The sequence below is a fragment of the Eschrichtius robustus genome, chromosome 3, assembly GCF_028021215.1.
Source record: "Eschrichtius robustus isolate mEscRob2 chromosome 3, mEscRob2.pri, whole genome shotgun sequence".
Classification (NCBI taxonomy): Eukaryota; Metazoa; Chordata; class Mammalia; order Artiodactyla; family Eschrichtiidae; genus Eschrichtius; species Eschrichtius robustus.
This window is the reverse complement of record NC_090826.1, coordinates 29047866-29068610: the sequence shown is the minus strand read 5'-3', so window position 1 is coordinate 29068610 and position 20745 is coordinate 29047866. Positions and strand designations below refer to the sequence as shown.

The following is a 20745-nucleotide window of genomic DNA, read 5'->3' as shown; positions in this document are numbered from 1 at the left end:
GTGCCCCTGTTGCTGTGGGATCCGCGCTGATAGCCGCGGCTCGTGCCCGTCTCTGAAGTTCGTTTAGGCGGCGCTCTGAATCCCCTCTCCTCGCGCACCAGGAAACAAAGAGGCAAGAAAAAGTCCCTTGCCTCTTCAGCAGCTGCAGACTTTTTCCCGGACTCCCTCCCGGCTAGCTGTGGTGCACTAACCCCTTCAGGCTGTGTTCACGCCGCCAACCCCAGTCCTCTCCCTGCGATTCGACCGAAGCCCGAGCCTCAGCTCCCAGCCCCGCCCGCCCCGGCGGCTGAGCAGACAAGCCTCTCCGGCTGGTGAGTGCTGGTCGGCACCGAGCCTCCGTGCGGGAATCTCTCCGCTTTGCCCTCCGCACCCCTGTGGCTGTGCTCTCCTCCGTGGCTCCGAAGCTTCCCCCCTCTGCCACCCGCAGTCTCTGCCCGAGAAGGGGCTTCCTAGTGCGTGGAAATCTTTCCTCCTTCACAGCTCCCTCCCACTGGTGCAGGTGCCGTCCCTATTCTTTTGTCTCTGTTATTTCTTTTTTCTTTTGCCCTACCCAAGTACGGGGGGAGTTTCTTGCCTTTTGGGAGGTCTGACGCTTTCTGCCAGCGTTCAGTGGGTGTTCTGTAGGAGCAGTTCCACGTGTAGATGTATTTCTACTGTATCTGTGGGAAGGAAGGTGATCTCCGCGTCTTACTCTTCCGCCATCTTCTCAGGGAATCTCTCAAATTTCTTATACTGAGGAAACTGTTTTTAAAAAGTAAGCATGAAAAAAAATAAAAAAATAAAAAAATAAAAAAAAAAAATAAAAAGTAAGCATGGGGAATTCCCCGGTGGTCCAGTGGTTAGGACTCTGTGCTTTCACTGCCGAAGGTGTGGGTTCAATTCCTGGTTGAGAAACAAAGATCCCACAAGCTGCGCGGTGTGGCCAAAAAAAAAAAAAAAAAGTAACCATGTGTATTGCTATTACAGTATACGCTATATTTATTAGACAATTGACAAGAAAAACAATGTTTGGCACAAGAATGCCAATTTATTCTTTTATGGACACATGAACACAAAATATCCCTGCAGACCAAAAAAAAATTGCAAAATTTAAACAACCATCATCTTATCTCAACTTGGGGATACCACCCCTCCCTTAATAGTTTAGAAAGTACCTCGTATTGCTAGAGACATACATCCAGTCCAAATTTAATAAAATACATTTTAGAACATTACAGGCCTAACAATATAGAAACAAAAATGACACCATTAGTCAAATGAACAAATGCAAACATTTTTCAGCTACTAGACATAGAAAGAGCATGAATATGTCAATAGCAAGGGGTAAGAAAATGGTTAATCGATAACAAGACCTTCCCTTTAATTTTACAAGGAAAAATCCTTGGAGTTGAAGCAGTATTGATACAATGCCCTCAGCCTCCACTTTCTTAAAATGAAAGCAGAGCTACCACCTTGCTATTGAGCAAGAAAATCTTACAGCACATCCACAAAGGGTTGCTAGGGCAGGGCAGAGAGGGTGAGCCTGGTTAAACAGTGGATTACCTTTTCCCACAGGAAGGGTAGGTAGCTGAGCCAGGTAGGTAAGCTCTGATATAGGCTGGGCACCAGATCCTAAAATACAGACCATATAGAATATGTCTGCTTGTAAATCATCTCCTTTGGAAGCAGCAAATAGAATTTACAGTAAGAATGAATATGTTCTGTCTGCCCAGACTGCTGGGCAGCTAGTTCACTCTACAGCTAACAACAACAACAAAACATAATTGGTTCAACATTTGGATCTTCACCACTCTTTTAATGTCCCCGTGCCTTATCCCAAAATTGTTAACTCTTTAGCATTGCTACATTTACATCTTTCACACCACGCGACAGTGCCTAAACAGGCTGCATTAAAAAAAACCAAACCGCCTACACCTACTTCTAGAGAATGCACACCTCCCATTGATTGACACATGCATAATGATTCAGTCAGTCCCAAGGGGTTAACGTGTTCAAATTGTCAAGCCAAATTAAAACTATGCATTCAGACCTGCCTGCAGTAAGTATTGCTGCAACTGGTATTCTGCAGTAATTACCTCTTAAAGATTCACCGCTCAGCAAGTTTTTTCCAACAATCCTAATTCTTCTATATTTCTTTCCTTTTGTCCAAAACGGCAGCATTACACCCTCAAAGGTACTGTTTTCCTATAAAAATAGGCCTCCCGGCTTTTCCTCCACCACTACACTGATTTGCCCCAGTGTACTAGGACTGACTGAGGTCTTACAAACTACAGTTCAAGGTCGAGTGTATAGCCCATCTGCAAGCACGTCAGGGCTTCCTGGCACTCCGCCTTGCTCCCTGCTCCATACATGCCAGGAGATGGTTAGAAGTGACGCTTCTTCTGTGCATTATTAACAAGCAAGTCCGAGGCACTCAAGTGCAGATGGGGTGCCCACTGGCCAGCCAGCCAGCCACCAAGAGTTCTTCACATCCTGGACTCCAGCAAGTCATCCTTTTCCTAGAGAAAACTTCCGTTTTTCCTCCTCTTGCGTCCAGGGTGGCCAAGCTGAAGGGTATTTTCTGCGCTCTCCCTGAACAAGTGTGAATAAAAAGCAGCAGCCAGCCCCTCACCAACGTGTCCTGATTTGTAGTGTCCAAGTGAGGTATTTGCAAAAAAGGAAAATCTTAAGAAATTAACATCCGCCATCTCCTTCACTCCTGCCTATCTTGTGCCTCAATTACAGAGCTTGCTTTCATCCCACTCTATGAAGAGAACAAGGACGTCTGCACTTGTATCTTAATGAGCTTTAGGACTCCATATACATTATAAAACTCTCAGAGACCAGTCTCAGCAAACACTGGTGGCGCCGCTGATCAACAGCACATGGAAATGTAAACTTCAATGTATTTACAAGCTTGTTTAAAAGACTGAAGAAAAACAGTGCTTTATATTGCTGGGATTTTGAGAAGGCTAGTTTAAGAGATTTGGACCAGCTAATGAGTTCAAGCAACATCCTTCACCGTTAGATCCAGTGTTTCCCCCACCAGCAGTTTCCAGACAGAGGTGGCAAAACCGTTTTACCACACTGCATCTATCTCTTCCCCCAGCACCGTCCTCAGCCATATGGAGTGGCTCTGGGCCTTTTATCCCTCCTTTCAGCTCTCACTCCTGAGGTTCCAGGACAGAGAATTCCAAGTCAGTAAAATTTGGGCTGGGAAACACTGGCTGGAACTATCAAGACTCTATGTAACTGTTGTCCATTCACAAAGTATTATCTACACTAAATACAAAATACCTTTTCCCCCACATTTTAACTGATGCTTGCTTTAGATCAACTCCCTTTGTTTGGACAAGAAAGGAATCCTGTCTCTCTGTGAACGGAATCCAGAATCTATTAAGAAAAATCAACCTTTTCGGTGCGGTTTTAGTTTAATAAAAGGAAGGAAACCCCACCAAGTACACTTCAGGTTGAAAGAGAAGCAAAAAATTTGCACTACAAGTAACTGTGTGAGTAACCTTGGTTCCCAGGGAATAAAGTTTTAAATGCTGGTACGTTTTTGCAAGTCGCAGCATCACTCAAGGTACCTTAAGGACTGGCAAAGCCTATTCAATAAGGAAGCATCCTGGTTCTAGCTTATTTTAAGACAAAGTGACAGGACACCAACTGTGACTATAAAACAGATAAAAAGAATTCTTTAAAAAGGCATGGAAATATATGCCTTTTCTGACCAGTTTCAGAAATTGCCAGATTATGATCTATAAGAAACAGCTGATAAAAATCATACCGAAATCTCATCTATAAAACTACACTGTCAGGGGGAGGAAGACGAGGGACTTTAAAAAAATGTTTATTGCCAAAGTTAACTTGCTATGAGAAAAGTTTAAAAATCATTTAGATCTAACAAACCACACAGCAGCATAAAATGGGCACTTTTGAAAACTCTGAAAAATACTAAAAGCTAATTTTTTTCAAAGAGGGGGAAACATGAGTACTTTTACCATGGCGGTGTTATCTGTCACCGCGACATGCAATACATGTGTTACACATTCACAAAAGTCAACCAAATAAGAGAACTGCCTGTCTGAATCTGCAGCCAAATATAGTGCAATTGCCTGGCAGCCTGTACTTGCACCAGCACAAGTCTGTAGAGATCAATAGATAAAGTAGTAAAACTAATAAAACTCTGTAAAACTTTCAAAAATTAATGCTCGTTAAAGGCATTTACAGTGGTGAAGTCAGAAATCTCCATTAAAAAGCCTATGGACCCACACAATTAAATAGTTACACTGAACTGAAGTAGATTGTTTGGTTTTTCTCTCCCATTTATGTATATACCCCACTCGACGAATACAGAAGAAAGGAATAAGCTTCTCTTGTAAGACTAGAGGGATGCGGTGAACACCACAGCTAGCAAAATAGTCCATAGAAACCTTTCTCATAAAGTCCTTTAGAAAGTTCAGGCTGATTAGCCTTTGCATGATGAGGTAAAAATTCAGTCCAGTGCATCAGAAAAGATAATCAATGAGTATCTATTACTTTAAAAAAATGGCTCAATTTTGTTGATGCATCAGACAGTGCTGCGAAGTATAGATTCAGTGCAACTATTCTGAGTTGCTGGTAGAAGACCACCTGAAGTCAACTTGGCTCTCTCTAGAGGCAGTAGGCGTTTGAAACATTTTGAGCCTGCATGGGGCGCCAAACTGGTTGAGTTCTTTTTCTGAGACTCTCAGGCAAAATACATTGTGTGCTGGGTATCATGGTGGATCTGCACAGCTTTAGCCAAGGCCTGAGGATCTCGGCCGTTGCTCTGTCCTGACACGTGACTGCCTTCCGCACTGTAAAGAAAAGAAAGCAAAAAACCCAAGAGTAACAAAAGATCACTTCAAACTCCACATGTTTCAAATAGCATGAATAGTACTAGACTCAAGATCTTGGGCTCAAGGTGTGGCTCCTTAAATAATTTGTAACGTCTCTCTAAACATCAGTTTGCTCAACTGAAAATGCAATACAACTTATTTAATGGGCTGTTGCAATTAATTAGAATAATGTCTGCAAACACCCAAATCTTCAACAGTGCCTACACAAGGACTTCCATTGTCTGTTATGTCTGGTTAATGCCTACTTGTCCTTTAGGCTTCAGTCAAATGTCATTTCCCCCAAATAAATCCTCCCTGATTCTGAAGTTCAGGTCAGAGCCACCTGGAATATACTTTCACAGAATCCTCTACTTTTATTTTATTTGAAGGATTATTATTTGGATAATTATTTATTTCCCTACTGGGATGTGATCTCCGAGAAAGCAGCAACTTTGTCTGTCTTACTCACCACTAAATCCCTAGTGCCTGCCACATAGCATTGCCTCAATAACCATTTGTTGAATGGATGAATGAATGAATGAATGAATGTGCTTAGCACAGTGCTGGAACATAACAGATACTCAGCAAATGTTACTATGCCACCAGCCTTTCTTGTCTTCCCCTCACTAGCTATACGACCCTGGACAAGTAACAACTCCTCTGAACTTGATCTTTTAGGATAACAATAACAACTTCTGAACATACCTTTTAAGGGCACCATGTGATAAAGGGCTTAGTAAATGGGAAATCACCATCCCTCTTCTGACTTCTCTACTTAAATTATTATTACCCTTATTATCTAGGCTCAAAATCTTAGTCATTTTTTTACTTCATCCTCTTCTCTGTCACTCACATCCAATTAACTGTTGAGTAATGTCTATTTTAACCCACGATTAGCCTCTTATGTTAAACAAAGGTAATCTTGCTCTAACAAACATATTCTTCCAGCTTCATGCCTGCTATTCCCCTTTCAAATGCTCCAACCAAAGAAAACTTGCTATTGTTCAAACATGTCACTTGTCTTCTCTTCTTTGTGTCCATTATTCCCTCTGCCTGGAAAATTCTTTTCTCTTCTTTGTAGAGCCAAATCCTACCCATCCAGCTATGAAATCTCTAACAGACTTTCCTCTGCTGTCCAATTGCACTTTCATCTATACTGCTACGGGCTAATTGTCGGTTTTATGTTTGCCTGTATTGTATCCCATACTGAAGCATAAAATCCCAGGAAACATGTCATCCTCAACTTACAGTTTTTAGTGCCTAGTACAGTGTTGGGCACACAGGCAATACCTAGTAAATGTGTTGAATGAATATGTATATTAAAGAATGGAAGGTACAAAGCCACAGCTGGGCATTTTCCATAATAGCGTCCTTTCAACCCGTACAGAAATAGACTTGCAGTGGAATGTCTACTATTTAGCAGCTGAATTCGGACTTGGGGAAGAGCCCAGAAATGGCTACACTTCACAGATGGTCATTTGGAAAAAAAACTTTAACGCAGAAAGCTTGTTTAGTTATTTAATAGTAGCTCAATAACAGGTCAATATGTCTGATTCTCCTGAGATCCTTATTTGGGGGTGAGAATGGTCTGGTACCCCACCTGTTCCCGACACAAACCCAGGTTCCCTCTGATGCATTCTCCAAAACTGTACTGAAAGTAAAGCGAACTGGTCAGGACTTCCCCCTTGCATGAAGTGGAATCCACAGGCCTGTGACTGCTCTGACTGGAGCCAGGGCACTGGGCTGGACACCTTTTGAGGCTGCTTAGGACCTGAGCAGAACTGAAATGCATTTGGCTCTATGGGAAATCCACAGGCAGTTTCAAATGAGACTGCTTTTTGGGGCAGACTTTAGACACATCATACAAGTATGAACAAGCCTGGGCAATTTTTGGACCAAAAGTCACATTATCAGCTTTTAAAGGCACATGCAATTTTATTTGCTCCTTGAAATGTAAACCTTAAAAGGAAGTTTAACTCTTCCTAAAAGTTTTCTATAGTAGCTCATTTTTTTTAATATGCTGCTAACACAGACAGAAAGATTTTATTTGCCTGAGAAACTTGCCTGTCATGATCTTTATCCACCAGATGATACCTTGCCCTGAATGCTACAAGGCGGGCATAATAGGCAGGGGCTGGAATAGAGACTGAGCGTGTGCACCGCACATAGGTATGACATAGCTGGTAAGTTAGTAACTGGAGCTCATCTGCAGTGAAGCAGTTGTCATCCCACAAGACCTGGTAATGTGAAGGACGGCTGGTTCCCTGGAGAAAGAGTTTTATGATTAATGTCTCTGACATGGGTTGACTACCTGAGAGAATTGAAACCTACTTAAATTCAGAAATATTCCTGCCTAGCACACCTACAAGCAGATACCTAGACCAAAAGATAACGGTTCTAGGATACAAGCATTAACAAAGTTATGTACAGTGTTTAATAACAAGTCTACTCAAGCTAGTTGCTGAATTTGCAAACACCTCCTTATCAAATCAAAGACCTGGACTAGCTTCCAAATTACCTGAATTCCTGCATGACTACAGAGGTAAAAGTCAAACTCAGATGGATGCGTGATGGTGCTATCCACGGTAGTGCCTGCTGGTACATTGCCACTTTTCCCCACCTAAAAAACAACAAAAAAGTATAATTAGTCATCAAAGTGCTAAATTGAGCTCAAGCCATTAGTAACAAGTTAGTATACTGCTCTTAAATGAACTCTTGAAAATCAGTTTAATTCAAGATGTTGAATTTTCTGTAACTTTCCCTTAGCCCAACTATTTCAACCTTAGATATTTTCTCAAATATACTCCACAGTTTCTCTAAGGGAATCCAGACAAAGAATTATTTTACCTGTGGCTTTGGGCTGCATTATTGTCATCTATTTTACAGATGACACTTTGGTGTGTTCACAGAGGGGGGAAAAAAGACATTTAAGATGGATAAGCTTCCTGAGGGGAAAAAAAATCAGTTTTATTCCTTATTTGGAGTAAAAAAAAAACAACCTACAACTTTCAGTAAAAGTTAAGATGAAGGAATCTTTGAACTGGTTCACCAGGTTCAACAAAATTAATACTTTCACAGGATCAATAAAAGAATTCACTGGCACATGCATTATCAGGAAGAGTGCGTTGAAATGAGAATTAGGAAAACCATAGTTTCAGTTCTAAGCCCAGCCTTGCAACTACATACCTTGAACAAAGCATAGTATCTTTGAGCCTCAATCTAATCATCCATAAAATTAGGTGATGATCTCTGATACTTTTAAAATTCTGAAGTTCTTCTATAGCCAAATTCTAAAATCAAACTTCTAGAAAAGCAGAGAGGAGAACTTCAAGGAAAGGAATTAAATCTTGCTATTTGGTCAGTTTTCATCCACTTCTGCTGTACACAAGGGTTCCACACGAGGTAGTACATTTAGCATATTGGCACAAATTTGATGGGAACTTATTTGGCTCCATTCTAACTATTGTTAACTTCAGCTGAAGATCATGCACCAATGCATATAATAATAACATACATGAGTATAGAAAAGTCTCATTCCGTGAAATTCATATGTGACCTTGGGTACCTAGCTGGACAAGAGGAAATGTAACTGAGCTACAATCATTCTAGTATTGTTTCCCAAAGTGTATGCTTTAGAAATATTAGTTCTGCAGGATGTGTTTAGGTGTTTTATGGTCAAATAAATTTGAGTGATACTGGGTTAAACCACAGTTGAAAGGCTTTTCTATTGTATGACTTCTCAGAACCTTTATCTAGTAATGTATAATCTTTAAGAGGGAGATGAAGTATACAGCATTTCCCAAACTTATTTGACCATAGAATCCCTTTTTAAAAATCTCTTGGAATCTACAGATAAGAACCTAAAGAGGTGCTGCCCTAGGGAAAAGGAGGTCCAGGCATGTTCATTTCAATAATTATTGCTTGAGCACCATGTGCAAGGCTCTGCAACAGATGTTGGGGATGAGAGACAGAGTCACAGAGAGAACTAAAGAACCTGCCCTCCTGCTCTTCATGAAAGTCACAGGCAATGAACTGCAATGCAATGTAATAAGGGCCTTATGGAAGAAAAGCTGGTGGGAGGAAATGGTTGAGCCATGCCTTATAGGATAAGTACAGGTTGGATAGAGGGGATAGAACGAAAATGGAAACATTCTAATACCCCTTACAGTCAGGAATGGATAAACAAACTGTGGTTCATCTATACCACAAAATACTACTCAGCAATAAAAAAGGAACAAACTACTGATACACACAATAACGTGGATGAATCTCAAATGCATTATGCTAAGTAAAGAAGCCAGACCAAAGGCTATGACTTCTTTTCATATGACATACTGGGAAAAACAAAACTATAGGGACGGAATATACATCAGTGGTTGTCAGGGGCTGTAGGTAAGGGAAAAGGTTGACTACAAAAGGGCATAAGAGAGTTTTTGTGTGTTTTTGTGTGTGACAGAATCATTCTATACATTAAGGTGGTAGTTACACAACTGTATGCATTTGTCAAAACATGCAGAACAGTACGCTAAAAATAGTGAATTTGACTGTGTCTATATTATATCTTATTATAAAAATAATGGGGAAGAAAAAGGTGGGATGGATGTGGTCACTCCAGGGATAAAAATACACAATGTATATGGGAAATGGAAATAGTCACATTGTTAATGAAAGGGGTGTATGGGGGCATGGTGAAAGATCAAACTAAAATGTGTTTTGGCTACCGTGGGAAAACACTGAGCACCATAAGAAAGCATCTGGTAGGCAATAGGGGGAACATGAAGATTTTTGAGCAGTGGAGTGGCAGGATAAGATCTGTATTTTAAAAACCTAGCCCTGACAGTAGGCGGAGGATGCATTTGTGAAGGAGGAATGGAGACAGGGAGACTGCTAGAAGTCTCTTGCAATACTGAAGAGTTCTGCCTAGGGCAGATGGAACACACAAGAGGAAGAGTTGAGACAAGAGATTTCAGGGCAGAACACAGAGAATAGTTTGACCCACTGGACATGGGAAGGGGGGACAGGAATAGAGGAGAAGAATTTAAAGACAACTCTGAAGTTTCTCACTTGGCTGACTAATATACAGTGATGCCAAGCAATAGAAGAATAGGAATATTGGGGGAGGAATAGTTTTTAGATGCGGATAAAACAATAAGGAGAAGGTTTAGATGTGCTTTGCTTGAAATGCCTGTGGTAGATTGTATCATTGGTGCCAAATATTCCCATGCCCCTCCCTGGGGGAGGATTATACATCCTTACCCAATTAACTCAGAAGTGGCCATGTAACTTCCTTTGGCTAATAAAATGTGGCCTGAAATGTACTACTTCTGGGCAGAAGCTTTAACAGCCAGCATATGGCTTGTCATGTATCTTTTTTCCCCTCTACTACAATGACTGGTGAAGTTCCAGACAGATGCTTCTCTGTCAGCCTAGGTTCCAAAGGGAGGACAGCGAGGTCCCAGTTGCAGCAGTGCCACAATGAATGTGTAATGTGAACAAGAAATAAATCTTAGTAAGCCACTAAGACTTTGGAGTCTTTTGTTACCACAGCACAGCCTAGCCTATCTTGACTGATACAATGCCTACAGAGCATCTAAGTAAACTGGTAGACAGTTAGAAGGGCAGATCAGGAGCTGCATAGAAAATCTGGGGCTGGGGCTTCCCTGGTGGCACAGTGGTTGAGAATCTGCCTGCCAATGCAGGGGACACGGGTTTGAGCCCTGGTCTGGGAAGATCCCACATGCCACGGAGCAACTAGGCCCGTGCGCCACAACTACTGAGCCTGCGCGTCTGGAGTCTGTGCTCCGCAACAAGAGAGGCCACGATAGTGAGAGGCCCGCGCACCGCGATGAAGAGTGGCCCCTGCTTGCCGCAACTGGAGAAACCTCTCGCACAGAAACGAAGACCCAACACAGCCAAAAATAAATAAATAAATAAATAATTTAAATCTAAAAAAGAAAAAAAGAAAAGAAAATCTGGGGCTGGAAATACAGATTTAGGAATCTATAAGCAAATAAGTGAATCCGGAAAAGTAGGCGAGACTAAGGGAGTTGAAATTGAGAAGAGAAGAGAGAAATATGAAATGCCAGGAAGCATCAGTGTTTTAATGGACAGAGGAAGAAGAGGAGTCAAAGAAAGCCTAATTACAGAGGTGCGTAGTGAACCTGGAAAATCATATTGCTAAGGCCAAAGAAGGCAAACATCCATAAGTGCTTCAAAGAGGTCAGTGTGGGAATTTGACAAGATATCGATGGATTCAAAATGAGCAAGTCATTGAGAGAACGATCTCAGTGGAGTCACTGAAATAAAAGTCAGGCAACAGAGAACTGAAGTATTAAGTGAGAAGATACAAAAAGAAAATCAAGTCTTTTTTTCCTATAAGTTTGGTCATGAAAGGGAGGAAAGAAAAAATGGCAGGTAGGTTAAGGGAGAAGAGAAGTTTTGAGGGAGACTGAGGAAAAGCTGAGAAACTTTAAAAGGTGAGGAGAGGGAGGCAATGGAATGGGGAAAACTGAAATTTTGAAAAAAAATGGATAATTAATGAAGTGAGGCTCTAGAGAAGGCAGAAAGCATTAAAAACGAAAGCACAGGTGGAGGGAAAGAAATCATAGGTGGAGAGATTAGCCTCTGAGATTCAAGGAAGAAAATAAGAAAACACAGATTTAGCTAAATTTGAAAGTAAAGGGAAGGAAGCTGAGAAAATTCATGCCTTCTCAATTTTGTTTTCTGGAGGAAATAGAAGGTTATTCTATTGTTGGCAATGTAAATTGTTGGCAATGAATGCATCATGGATGGGGTTGGGGACTTGAGAAGAGTATAAAGGTTTAGAACAGATGTTTTGGGGAATACGGTAAGTGAAAAGAAATTGCAGCATCAAAGGCCTGGCTGAGATTTGCTGTCAAGAACTTGTATTATGGTTCATTATTAAATAAATGACTTTTTTCCTCAGAAACCTCAATCAGCCTAAGACTAGAAGCAAAAGAAATGGGCAAGTACACTACTTCAGAGTTGGAGACTGGCAAGAGGCATGTTTAGAGAATTGAAGATAATGGTGTCAGGGGTGCAAAGTAGACCAAGGATTGGGACTGTCAATCTTCAAAGGTCAGGAGTGACACTGGATGGTCAAGAACAAAGCTATGAGATAGCTTGGGGGTTTAGAAAGATAGTCCAGGTCCTAAAGTTACATGAATAGCAAGTCAACAGAGGGATGGAGTGTGACTCTGCAGTTAAGGAGGGGATGGCAGGATGTTTTGTGTCCAGAGCTCGGTCAAGAGCTCAGAGAATTTGAATTAGCAGAATTTAAGAAGTATTACCAAGTCAGAGTTTGGCAATTTGGAAGACAGTATTTTGAATCTGAGCTGATTGGTGGACCTGTGGCCCAAAGGTAAAACCTTAGTTCTCTAATGATTCAGAAAACAAGAAGAAACAGCTCAGCCTTGGATTAGAGACAAAAACTAAGCATGTGGGACTTCCCTTGTGGCGCAGTGGTTAAGAATCCGCCTGCCAATGCAGGGGACACAGGTTTGAGCCCTAGTCCAGGAAGATCCCACATGCCGCGGAGCAACTAAGCCTGTGCACCACAACTACTGAGCCCACGTGCCACAACTACTGAAGCCTGCGTGCCACAACTACTGAAGCCCGCGCGCCTAGACCTCGTGTTCCGCAACAAGAGAAGCCACTGCAATGAGAAGCCCACGCACTGCAACGAAGAGTAGCCCCCGCTCGCCGCAACTAGAGAAAACCCGCGTGCAGCAACAAAGACCCAGCGCAGCCAAAAATTAATTAATTAATTAATTAAAAAGAAAAATCTAATCCTTAAAAAAATAAAACAAACTAAGCGTGTACTAGAAAACAGTGGGAGTGACCCACAAGACAACAAGATCAGGAAACAGAAAGAACTGGTCTCTCTGAGAGTGCATCAGGGAGGGCCTGAAAAAGTTGAAGTAATGTCATAGAAAAGATCATAGAAGTAAAGTCATCCAACACTGTGTACCTAAAATTTACCTAGTTTACACATTAGTATCAGATTATAAATAGGTTATACAAAATGCCTTTTATCAAATGCTGGAAATTGTACCCAAAATTAACATTAATTTACTAAGTTAATCCTTAACAACAACCCTGTGAGATAGGTATTGTTCTTATCACACTTTACAGTTAGAACATTACGGCTTAGAGAAGTTAACCTGCCCATGGTTAGTAAATGTGACATCACAGGCATTCAAAGTTTGTACCCTAAGAATCCCCTGCACTGATGTAAAATCATTTGGAAGAGAAATTCTTCTTTATACTATAGAACCATGCCTTAGGCGCCGGTAGCAAAAAATAGCAAATGGCAATAAAGTCCAAGTAGTAAACCTTCCCTTTGGAGGTTTCCTGTATCACCATAGTGTACATGGCATTTTTTAACTTCTCCCTCTAAAAACTCTAGAAACCAGTATTGCTGTCACATAAGAGAAATATTCAGTCTTGAAACCTGTATCATTCAAAATTGCTCATCTAAGCTCAATTGGAGTTAGTATGCTTATTAAATTATTATTAGGCACTTCTGCTTTAAAAAAAAAAAAAACTAACAGGTTTCTGGTAACTGACTGTACTGCTGAACTGAATGAATAAGCATTTTCAGAACGCTAATGAAAAACTGATGAACTCATAAAAGAGCTAACAAAAGATCAAGATGAAAAAAATAATTAATTACATGGGACTGAGTGAACTGATGAGGATGAGTATAATTTTTGTGACTTTCTGTCTGAATTAAAAAAAAAAAAAATCCCACAAGGACTCAGAGGCAAAGAATATACAAATCAACTTTCACTGCAAAGTAAAGGAGCTGTTACAGTGGAGGATTACTGGACTGAATGTCAATATTATGACATAGTATGAGTGTGTTTCATGTTTGGTAATTGCAATCATTGTTGCTTTTGTTGTGGTCATCCATGTACAATGCTTGGTGTCAGGCTATTTATCTCTTGTAAAAATAAAATACAGTGTGTGTGTGTGAAAACAACAACAACAACAACAAAAACTATATGTATGCCTACTCAAAAACACATTCACAGGACTCCCCTGGTGGTCCAGTCAGTAAGACTCTGCGCTCCCAATGCAGGGGGGCTGGGTTCAATCCCTAGACGGGTAACTAGATCCTGCATGCATGTGCAATTAAGAGTCCGCACGCTGCAATGAAGATCCTGCATGCCGCAACTAAGACCCGGCACAGCCAAAATAAATAAATAAATAAATATTTTTTAAAAACCAAAAACATATTCACTTGCATCAGATAATAAAGCTTATCCTATGTGTTCTTACCCTCTCTGTTTTATCTGCACAGAAGAGTCGTGTGTGATGTCTTTTCTGCACCACAATATAGGTTATTCCTGGCCGGTAATCTTCTTCCAAACTAATACATGCCTTTCGAATTGCTATTAGTTCTGGCCAAGCTACCTAGGAGTTAGAAATAGAATGATGTTTAATAGAGAACTTGCCTATCTCTCAGGCATCTCTCAGATCTGATTTACTCGGAGTGGCAGATGGGAGGAAACTCCATCAGATACCTAGAAGCCCCAGAAGGCAACTATGGGATTAAGAGAGTACCTGTTTCATCTGTCCCTCGGATACCCCTCCACGGTAATAGATGATCCGAGTGGGTTTGAAGCGTGTGGATTTGTAGAACTGGATCAGCAGCTCTCGAACCATGTTAGTAAGGTCCTGGATTACCTCCTGACTATAGAGGAGCTCCTGGGAGATCTCCTGGCGGGACGTCTGCACCCGAACGGTGGCACAGTACCGGCTGGGGTGGCCGTCCATACTGCCAACAACAGCAGCAATGGAAGGCTTCTTCCCATCCCCTGCTGGGGGGTGCGTGACATCCGCTCCCAGGAAGATGACAGGCTGCTGGAACACCGAGGGCCTGCTCAGATTTAAGGAGACATTGCCACTCAGACATATGGATGAAAATGTTTTTGTTTAGCAAGATCACCAGACATAATCACAGGCATAATCTTATGAGAATAAAGACGTGTCCATTGGGAGAGAACTCTAAGGCCCACTGAGTATCTGTGCCACCCAGTACAATGAATCTGAATTGACTGAAGAAGCCAACATGGTTCTTCTGCAGTAGTAGGAAGGGTAGAGTCAAGAAGAGGACCCGACCCAAATTTAACAAAATCTCTATGTGTAAAGGGAAAACTTTCCCAGAACAGGCTTTCCTGGGATCCTAGGATTTCTACAATGGATACTGAATTGCACAATGTACATGGAACTGGCACAAAACCCCCAATATATGAGACTTAGGGAAGAGAATAAAGTCTATCTCCTTCCCTATTTTATTTTCTCCATGTATTTATCACTTTTACCACATATTTTACTTATTTATTTTATTTATTGTATACACACACACACACACACACACACGAATGTAAGCTCCATGAAGGCAGGAATTTTGTTTTGCTTTGTCTTGTTCACTGCTGTATCCCTAGTGCCTAAAACACGGACTTGCTCACAGTTGGCACTCAACTAATATTTGCTAAAAGAATGAATTCATTTATTTGGCACTAATTTATCTATGGAATTAAGGAGAAAAATATCATGCATGTATTACTTCTCTGGTAAATTCTTAAAGGTAGAATTTGGGACTGTGAATATTGATTTTTAAAGTATATCTAGGAGGCATCCCAAATCTGACAATCTCATGTAATAGGTACTAAAGATGAGGTTCCATGAGGGCAGAGACTGGGTTGTATTTCCCTCTATATATCATCATACAACATGGGTTTGGCATAGTAGGGTATAAGAGCAAATGTATATACATAAGATACATACACAGAACATAATAACAGCTTACATATATTATGTACCAACCACTGTGCTAAGTACTTCACACGTATGAATTCATTTAGTCCTCACAACAATTCTATGAGTACAATTATTATGTAGTACAATTATTATCTCAGATTTCCAGGTTTAAAAAATGAGATATAAGAGGATAAAGAACTTGCTCAAGATTACACAGTTAGGAAGTGATAAAGCTGGAATCCAAACCCAGGATGCCTGACAAAAAGGTCTGTACTCTATGCCACTATGCTACATTGTTTGGGGTAAAATTAAATCACGCTTTAGGTTAACTTCCCCTATGGTCTATATACCTCATCTACCAATGTTGCAGGAAGGATTTATTTACCTAGACGTTTCATTCAAGGACAAAAATGAGAACTGTGATACAACTGTATAAGAGTAAGGCACTCAAATTCACCTTCTTCTCAAGTATGAAAATCACTAATATCACAGACAAAATTTAACTTCCCAAATCACTTCCACATACAGGATTTCACATAAAAACACTGTAGAGTAGACAAGTCAGATATTATCTCAACAGACAAGGAAATTACAAATTAACAAGGAGCCGCCCAATCTAAGAAATGGGCAAAGGACTGAACAGGCCCATCACAAAAGAGGATGTCTACTTAGCCAATAAGCATATGAAAATGTGCTCAACATGATTAGTCATCAGAGGATTGCAAATTAAAACCATCATGAGATACTATTACCCTCAACCAAAATGGCTAAAATTAAAAGGACTGATACCACCAAGTGTTGGCAAGAATATGAGCAACTAGAACTCTCAGTGGAAATATAAATTGGTACAACCACTTTGGAAAACTACAGTAGTCCCCCCTTATCTGCAGAGGATATGTTCCAAGATGCCCAGTGGATGTACCAAATCCTATATCTACTAGTTTTCTTTCCTATACTAATGGATGGGTAGCATAAACAGCCTAAATACACTGGACAAAGGGATAATTCATGTCCAGGGCTGGATGGAGAGGGAGAGTTCGAGATTTCATCGGGCTACGCAGAATGGTATGCAATTTAAAACTTAAGAATTGGGACTTCCCTGGTGGTACAGTGGTTAAGAATCCGCCTGCCAATGCAGGGGACACGGGTTTGAACCCTGGTCTGGGAAGATCTCACATGCCACGGAGCAACCAAGCCCATGTGCCACAACTACTGAGCCTGCGCTCTAGAGCCCATGAGCCATAACTACGGAGCCCACATGCCACAACTACTGAGCCCGCGTGCCACAACTACTGAAGCCCGCGTGCCACAACTACTGAAGCCCGTGCACCTAGACCTCGTGTTCCACAACAAGAGAAGCCACCACAATGAGAAGCCCACGCGCCACAATGAAGGGTAGCCCCCGCTCACCGCAACTAGAGAAAGCCCACGCGCAGCAATGAAGATCCAATGCAGCCATAAATAAATAAATTAAATAAAACTGAAGAATTGTTTATTTATGGAACTTTTCCACTTAATATTTTCGGACAGAGGTTGACTGCGGGTAACTGAAACCAGGGAAAGTGAAACTGCAGATAAGGGGGAACTACTGCATTTGATAGTTTCTATCAATGCTAAATACATATATTTTCTATAAGTCAGCAATTCCACTCTTGCAAGAGAAAGAGTACTTAATTCCACCAAAAATGTAGAAGACTTGTATAATAAATGTATAAGAATATCTAAAATTTTGTAGTATATTCATAAAATGAAATAATACACAACAAAAAAGAATAAACTTCTACTTAAAATAGCAACATGAATGAATCTCAGAGACATGATATTCAGCAAAAGAAGACAGACACAAAATAGTATACAGTGTATGGTTCCATTTATAAGAAGTTCAAAAACAGGCAAAACTAGGGAATTCCCTGGCGGGCCAGTGGTTAGGACTCTGAGCTTTCACTGCCAAGGGCACAGGTTCAATCCCTGGTCAGGGGAACTAAGATCCCACAAGCCGCGGGGTGTGGCCAGAAAAAAAACAGGCAAAACTAATCTATGGTGCTGGAAGTCAGAACAGTCAGAACCTTTGGGGGTTATCTATTGGGAAGGGCCACGAGGAAGCCTGATGAGGTGCTGGATGTGTTCTATATTTAACCTGGGTGGGGGTTACATGAGTGCATACATATATAAGAAAAAGTAACCAAGATGTATATTTGAGATTTGTGTGCTTTATTGTAAATTATGTAAGTTAGAGCTTAAAAACAAATGGAGAACACAGAGTTCAGGATCTCACCTTTGATGAGGTACAAGCACGTTGTTAATTCCTCCGAGCTTTGCATTTATCTTCAGGCAAAGGTTGGAAAGGGTTTGAGGTGAGGTCTTCACTACATTTTTTACCTGGACACACTGTGTAGCCATACCCAGGAGGGTATCTCCAACACGTTTCACCTCCGCTACAAAAATAAGTTTATTAATTAATTAAAAAATGTTGATATATTCTCCTAATTACTAAAAGTAGAGGGAAACACCCCCCCACACACATTAACATTTACAGAGCGCCTACTATATCCTGTACGTTGTGCTAGATGCTTTTCATGTGTGGTCCTTTCATCTGCTAAACCCCCAGGGCAATTTTTTTGAGTTTGGAAGGCTCTCTCCCTACCCTTTTCTTCCCTCCTGCAGGCTTTGAAGCTAGTCCACTTCCTTTATTCTACTACGCAGCCTGCCACCACTCACCACTCACTCAAGTCCCTTGAGGTTCCTTTTCCCACAAGACTGGTGTGGCAAAGAAATCAATCTCCCCAGCTCCTCCCTCTCAGTACACACACCAGCCCTTTGAATGCTAAGGGATTTTTTTCCCTTCCTTTCCCTCCTCCCCCAAACACTACAGATAAAAGAAGCTAACAAAAGAAACAAATATAGAGAGGGTTGAAGGCATTTTATAAAGTTCAAATGGTTGGTCTAGGTAGGTTCCAAATCCTTTACTTAGATGATAGCCAAAAGAACTTTGTATCATTCTTCTTATAAGAGATACAAACTAAGCAGCTCCTATTCTGGAAGTGGTAGGCTCCCCCACTCTGATATTCCTAAATGCTTTTCACCAGACATTCCAGTTCTCTCTGCTTTGGGGACTATGGTAAAATGGCACTACCCTCATTACCACTGCATTTCCTGCCCACCATCCCACTTCCCCCACGTAGGTTGGGTGGGCCATATAGCTGGTTGTGACCAAGAAATTGCAGAAGTTAAGAACCCTCCAGGCTCTCTTTTCTCTCTGCCATGGAGCCAGCAACATTCCAAATAGTGACTGGGTTCCAGAGTGAAAATGATATGATGACATGGAGTAGAGGCTGCAGTCTACCCTCAATGGACACATAGCAAAAGCAAAAAATAAAACTTTGTTGCTTTGAGCCACTGAGAGTTCTGGATTGTTTGTGACTGCAGCATAACCTAGTTTATCCTGACTGCTACAACTACTACTTGAAATCATCCCTCATTCAACATTAAAGGGGTCCATACCATATACTGGTGTCTTCCCAGGCAAGATAACCACTATTAGCTGTAGGCCCACATATGTCATTTTCAGGTGTTTAAACATGGGCTCCACGCTGTCTGCACCTTGTGCATACTTGCAAAAACATGGCTGACCCTGGATGGGCATTCCTGCATCCTTAGAGATTTTACGGAGCTGGTCAGTGAAACTCCTGTTAAAATAGAACCGGTGGCACAGTGCTTTCATTTCAGGGCACATTCTTAGCATTTATTTCCCTCTAAGATATTTCTTTCAGTTCTGTAAATTCTTAGCCAAATTTAGAAACAAATAAACAAACAAACAAAAAACCCCTATCTTTAACTGGTTGCCAAAAATAGCCTGGAAGTTGTATCACTAATTATAATGCAGAAGACTCTGTATTATTAAACTATCAGATTGTCATTTTGAATTTTTAAATAATTGTGCCTCAGCTGGGTCTCAGGGCCTAGAATAGCATTCCTGTTCAAAGATTTTTTTAAACATTCAAGTCAGTAATTCCGGACTGAAGAAAAAAGCAAGGTCAAAATTTCAGGTAACGTGTATTTTGGTAAGCCAGGTACAAGAATAGTTGGGTAAGCTTGTGTTCAACTGAGAACACAGAAACACACTGTCACAAAGTCACCATATTTAGGATGACATTCAAACTTGTAATAGATTTGATTCAATAACAATGTCAAAAGAAATCATCACTTTAAGAAAAAGCAAAACTCATGGTCAAGTTTTAAATTTTGGATTTGTAGAAAGCTTTCAGAATGATTTGTTTTCTGCATTTGCCAATGTTTTGTAGGATTCCTTTCTTTCACTCCAGTTCCCTTTTCCCGTCATGATTTTTCCACCCTTTTCACTAACTTCCTGTATATAGATAACTGCAGCTGTAAGATGTGAACCAATGATCTTAGTCAGTGACCCTGCAGTAAAACAAGCTCTCTAGTACACTGTAATGATTAAAAATGAACTAGTTTTTATCTTAGCTGAAAAGATACAATTACCCCAAAGGAAGCTTCTCTAAGAACTCAAGAATTTGCCAATCGGCACTGCTTCAGCCTTGTTAGTCACAAATTTCTGCTCTAAATGTAGGAAGCTGAGTCAGATTCTTAATGTAATTCCCAAGTCTGCGATTTACTATAAGAACAAGGTCTTTTTCCTATAGCCAGATGGTGTCACTATAGGAGTCTGGGATTCAGTGCCAGTGTACACAGCACATTCACATAAAGATGATATTTTCATATCTGGAAGGGATATTACTAAGCTGAAAATATGAAGATACTCACTTTAGTAAATCTTCCCTACATTGTTTCTGAGGCGCAAAACAAGCAACTGCCCAAACTTTAATTTCAATGCCAGCATAAAACTGCTTTCCTCGCATGTCCCAGACACCCTGGTTGGGTGTGGCTACCGTTTTATTCTTTAAAAAAAAAAAAAACACAAAAAAAGAAACAAAAGAAAAGAGAAAAGACATTACAATCTAAGGCCATTTTAAAGTTGATGAGGGGATAAACAAAACTCTATTTGATGTTAGCCAAAAGACAAAAAGCAATAATGAGCAAAGCTATGAGTAAATTCAGTGTGGTGTAGTGGGAAAACCCTGGATTCATCCCTTTTTGA

General features: G+C 40.8%; 1 protein-coding gene across 2 annotated transcripts in view; it reads right to left on the bottom strand.

Moving 5' to 3' along the window:
- Positions 1 to 987: 987 nt before the first annotated feature.
- Positions 988 to 20745, bottom strand: part of AGO4 (argonaute RISC component 4) — a 38764-nt gene continuing 19006 nt past the window's right edge. The window contains exons 11-18 of one of the 2 annotated variants that reach the window (XM_068539497.1): positions 20412 to 20545; positions 19128 to 19312; positions 17902 to 18061; positions 14427 to 14742; positions 14142 to 14276; positions 7357 to 7458; positions 6903 to 7102; positions 988 to 4817 (exon numbers count right to left, since the gene is read on the bottom strand). In XM_068539497.1, the coding sequence (XP_068395598.1) occupies positions 4709 to 4817; positions 6903 to 7102; positions 7357 to 7458; positions 14142 to 14276; positions 14427 to 14742; positions 17902 to 18061; positions 19128 to 19312; positions 20412 to 20545 (1341 nt within the window). In that variant the 3' untranslated portion in view covers positions 988 to 4708. The remainder of the gene's footprint in view (positions 4818 to 6902; positions 7103 to 7356; positions 7459 to 14141; positions 14277 to 14426; positions 14743 to 17901; positions 18062 to 19127; positions 19313 to 20411; positions 20546 to 20745) is intronic. The other variant, XM_068539498.1, reaches the window with a different exon arrangement.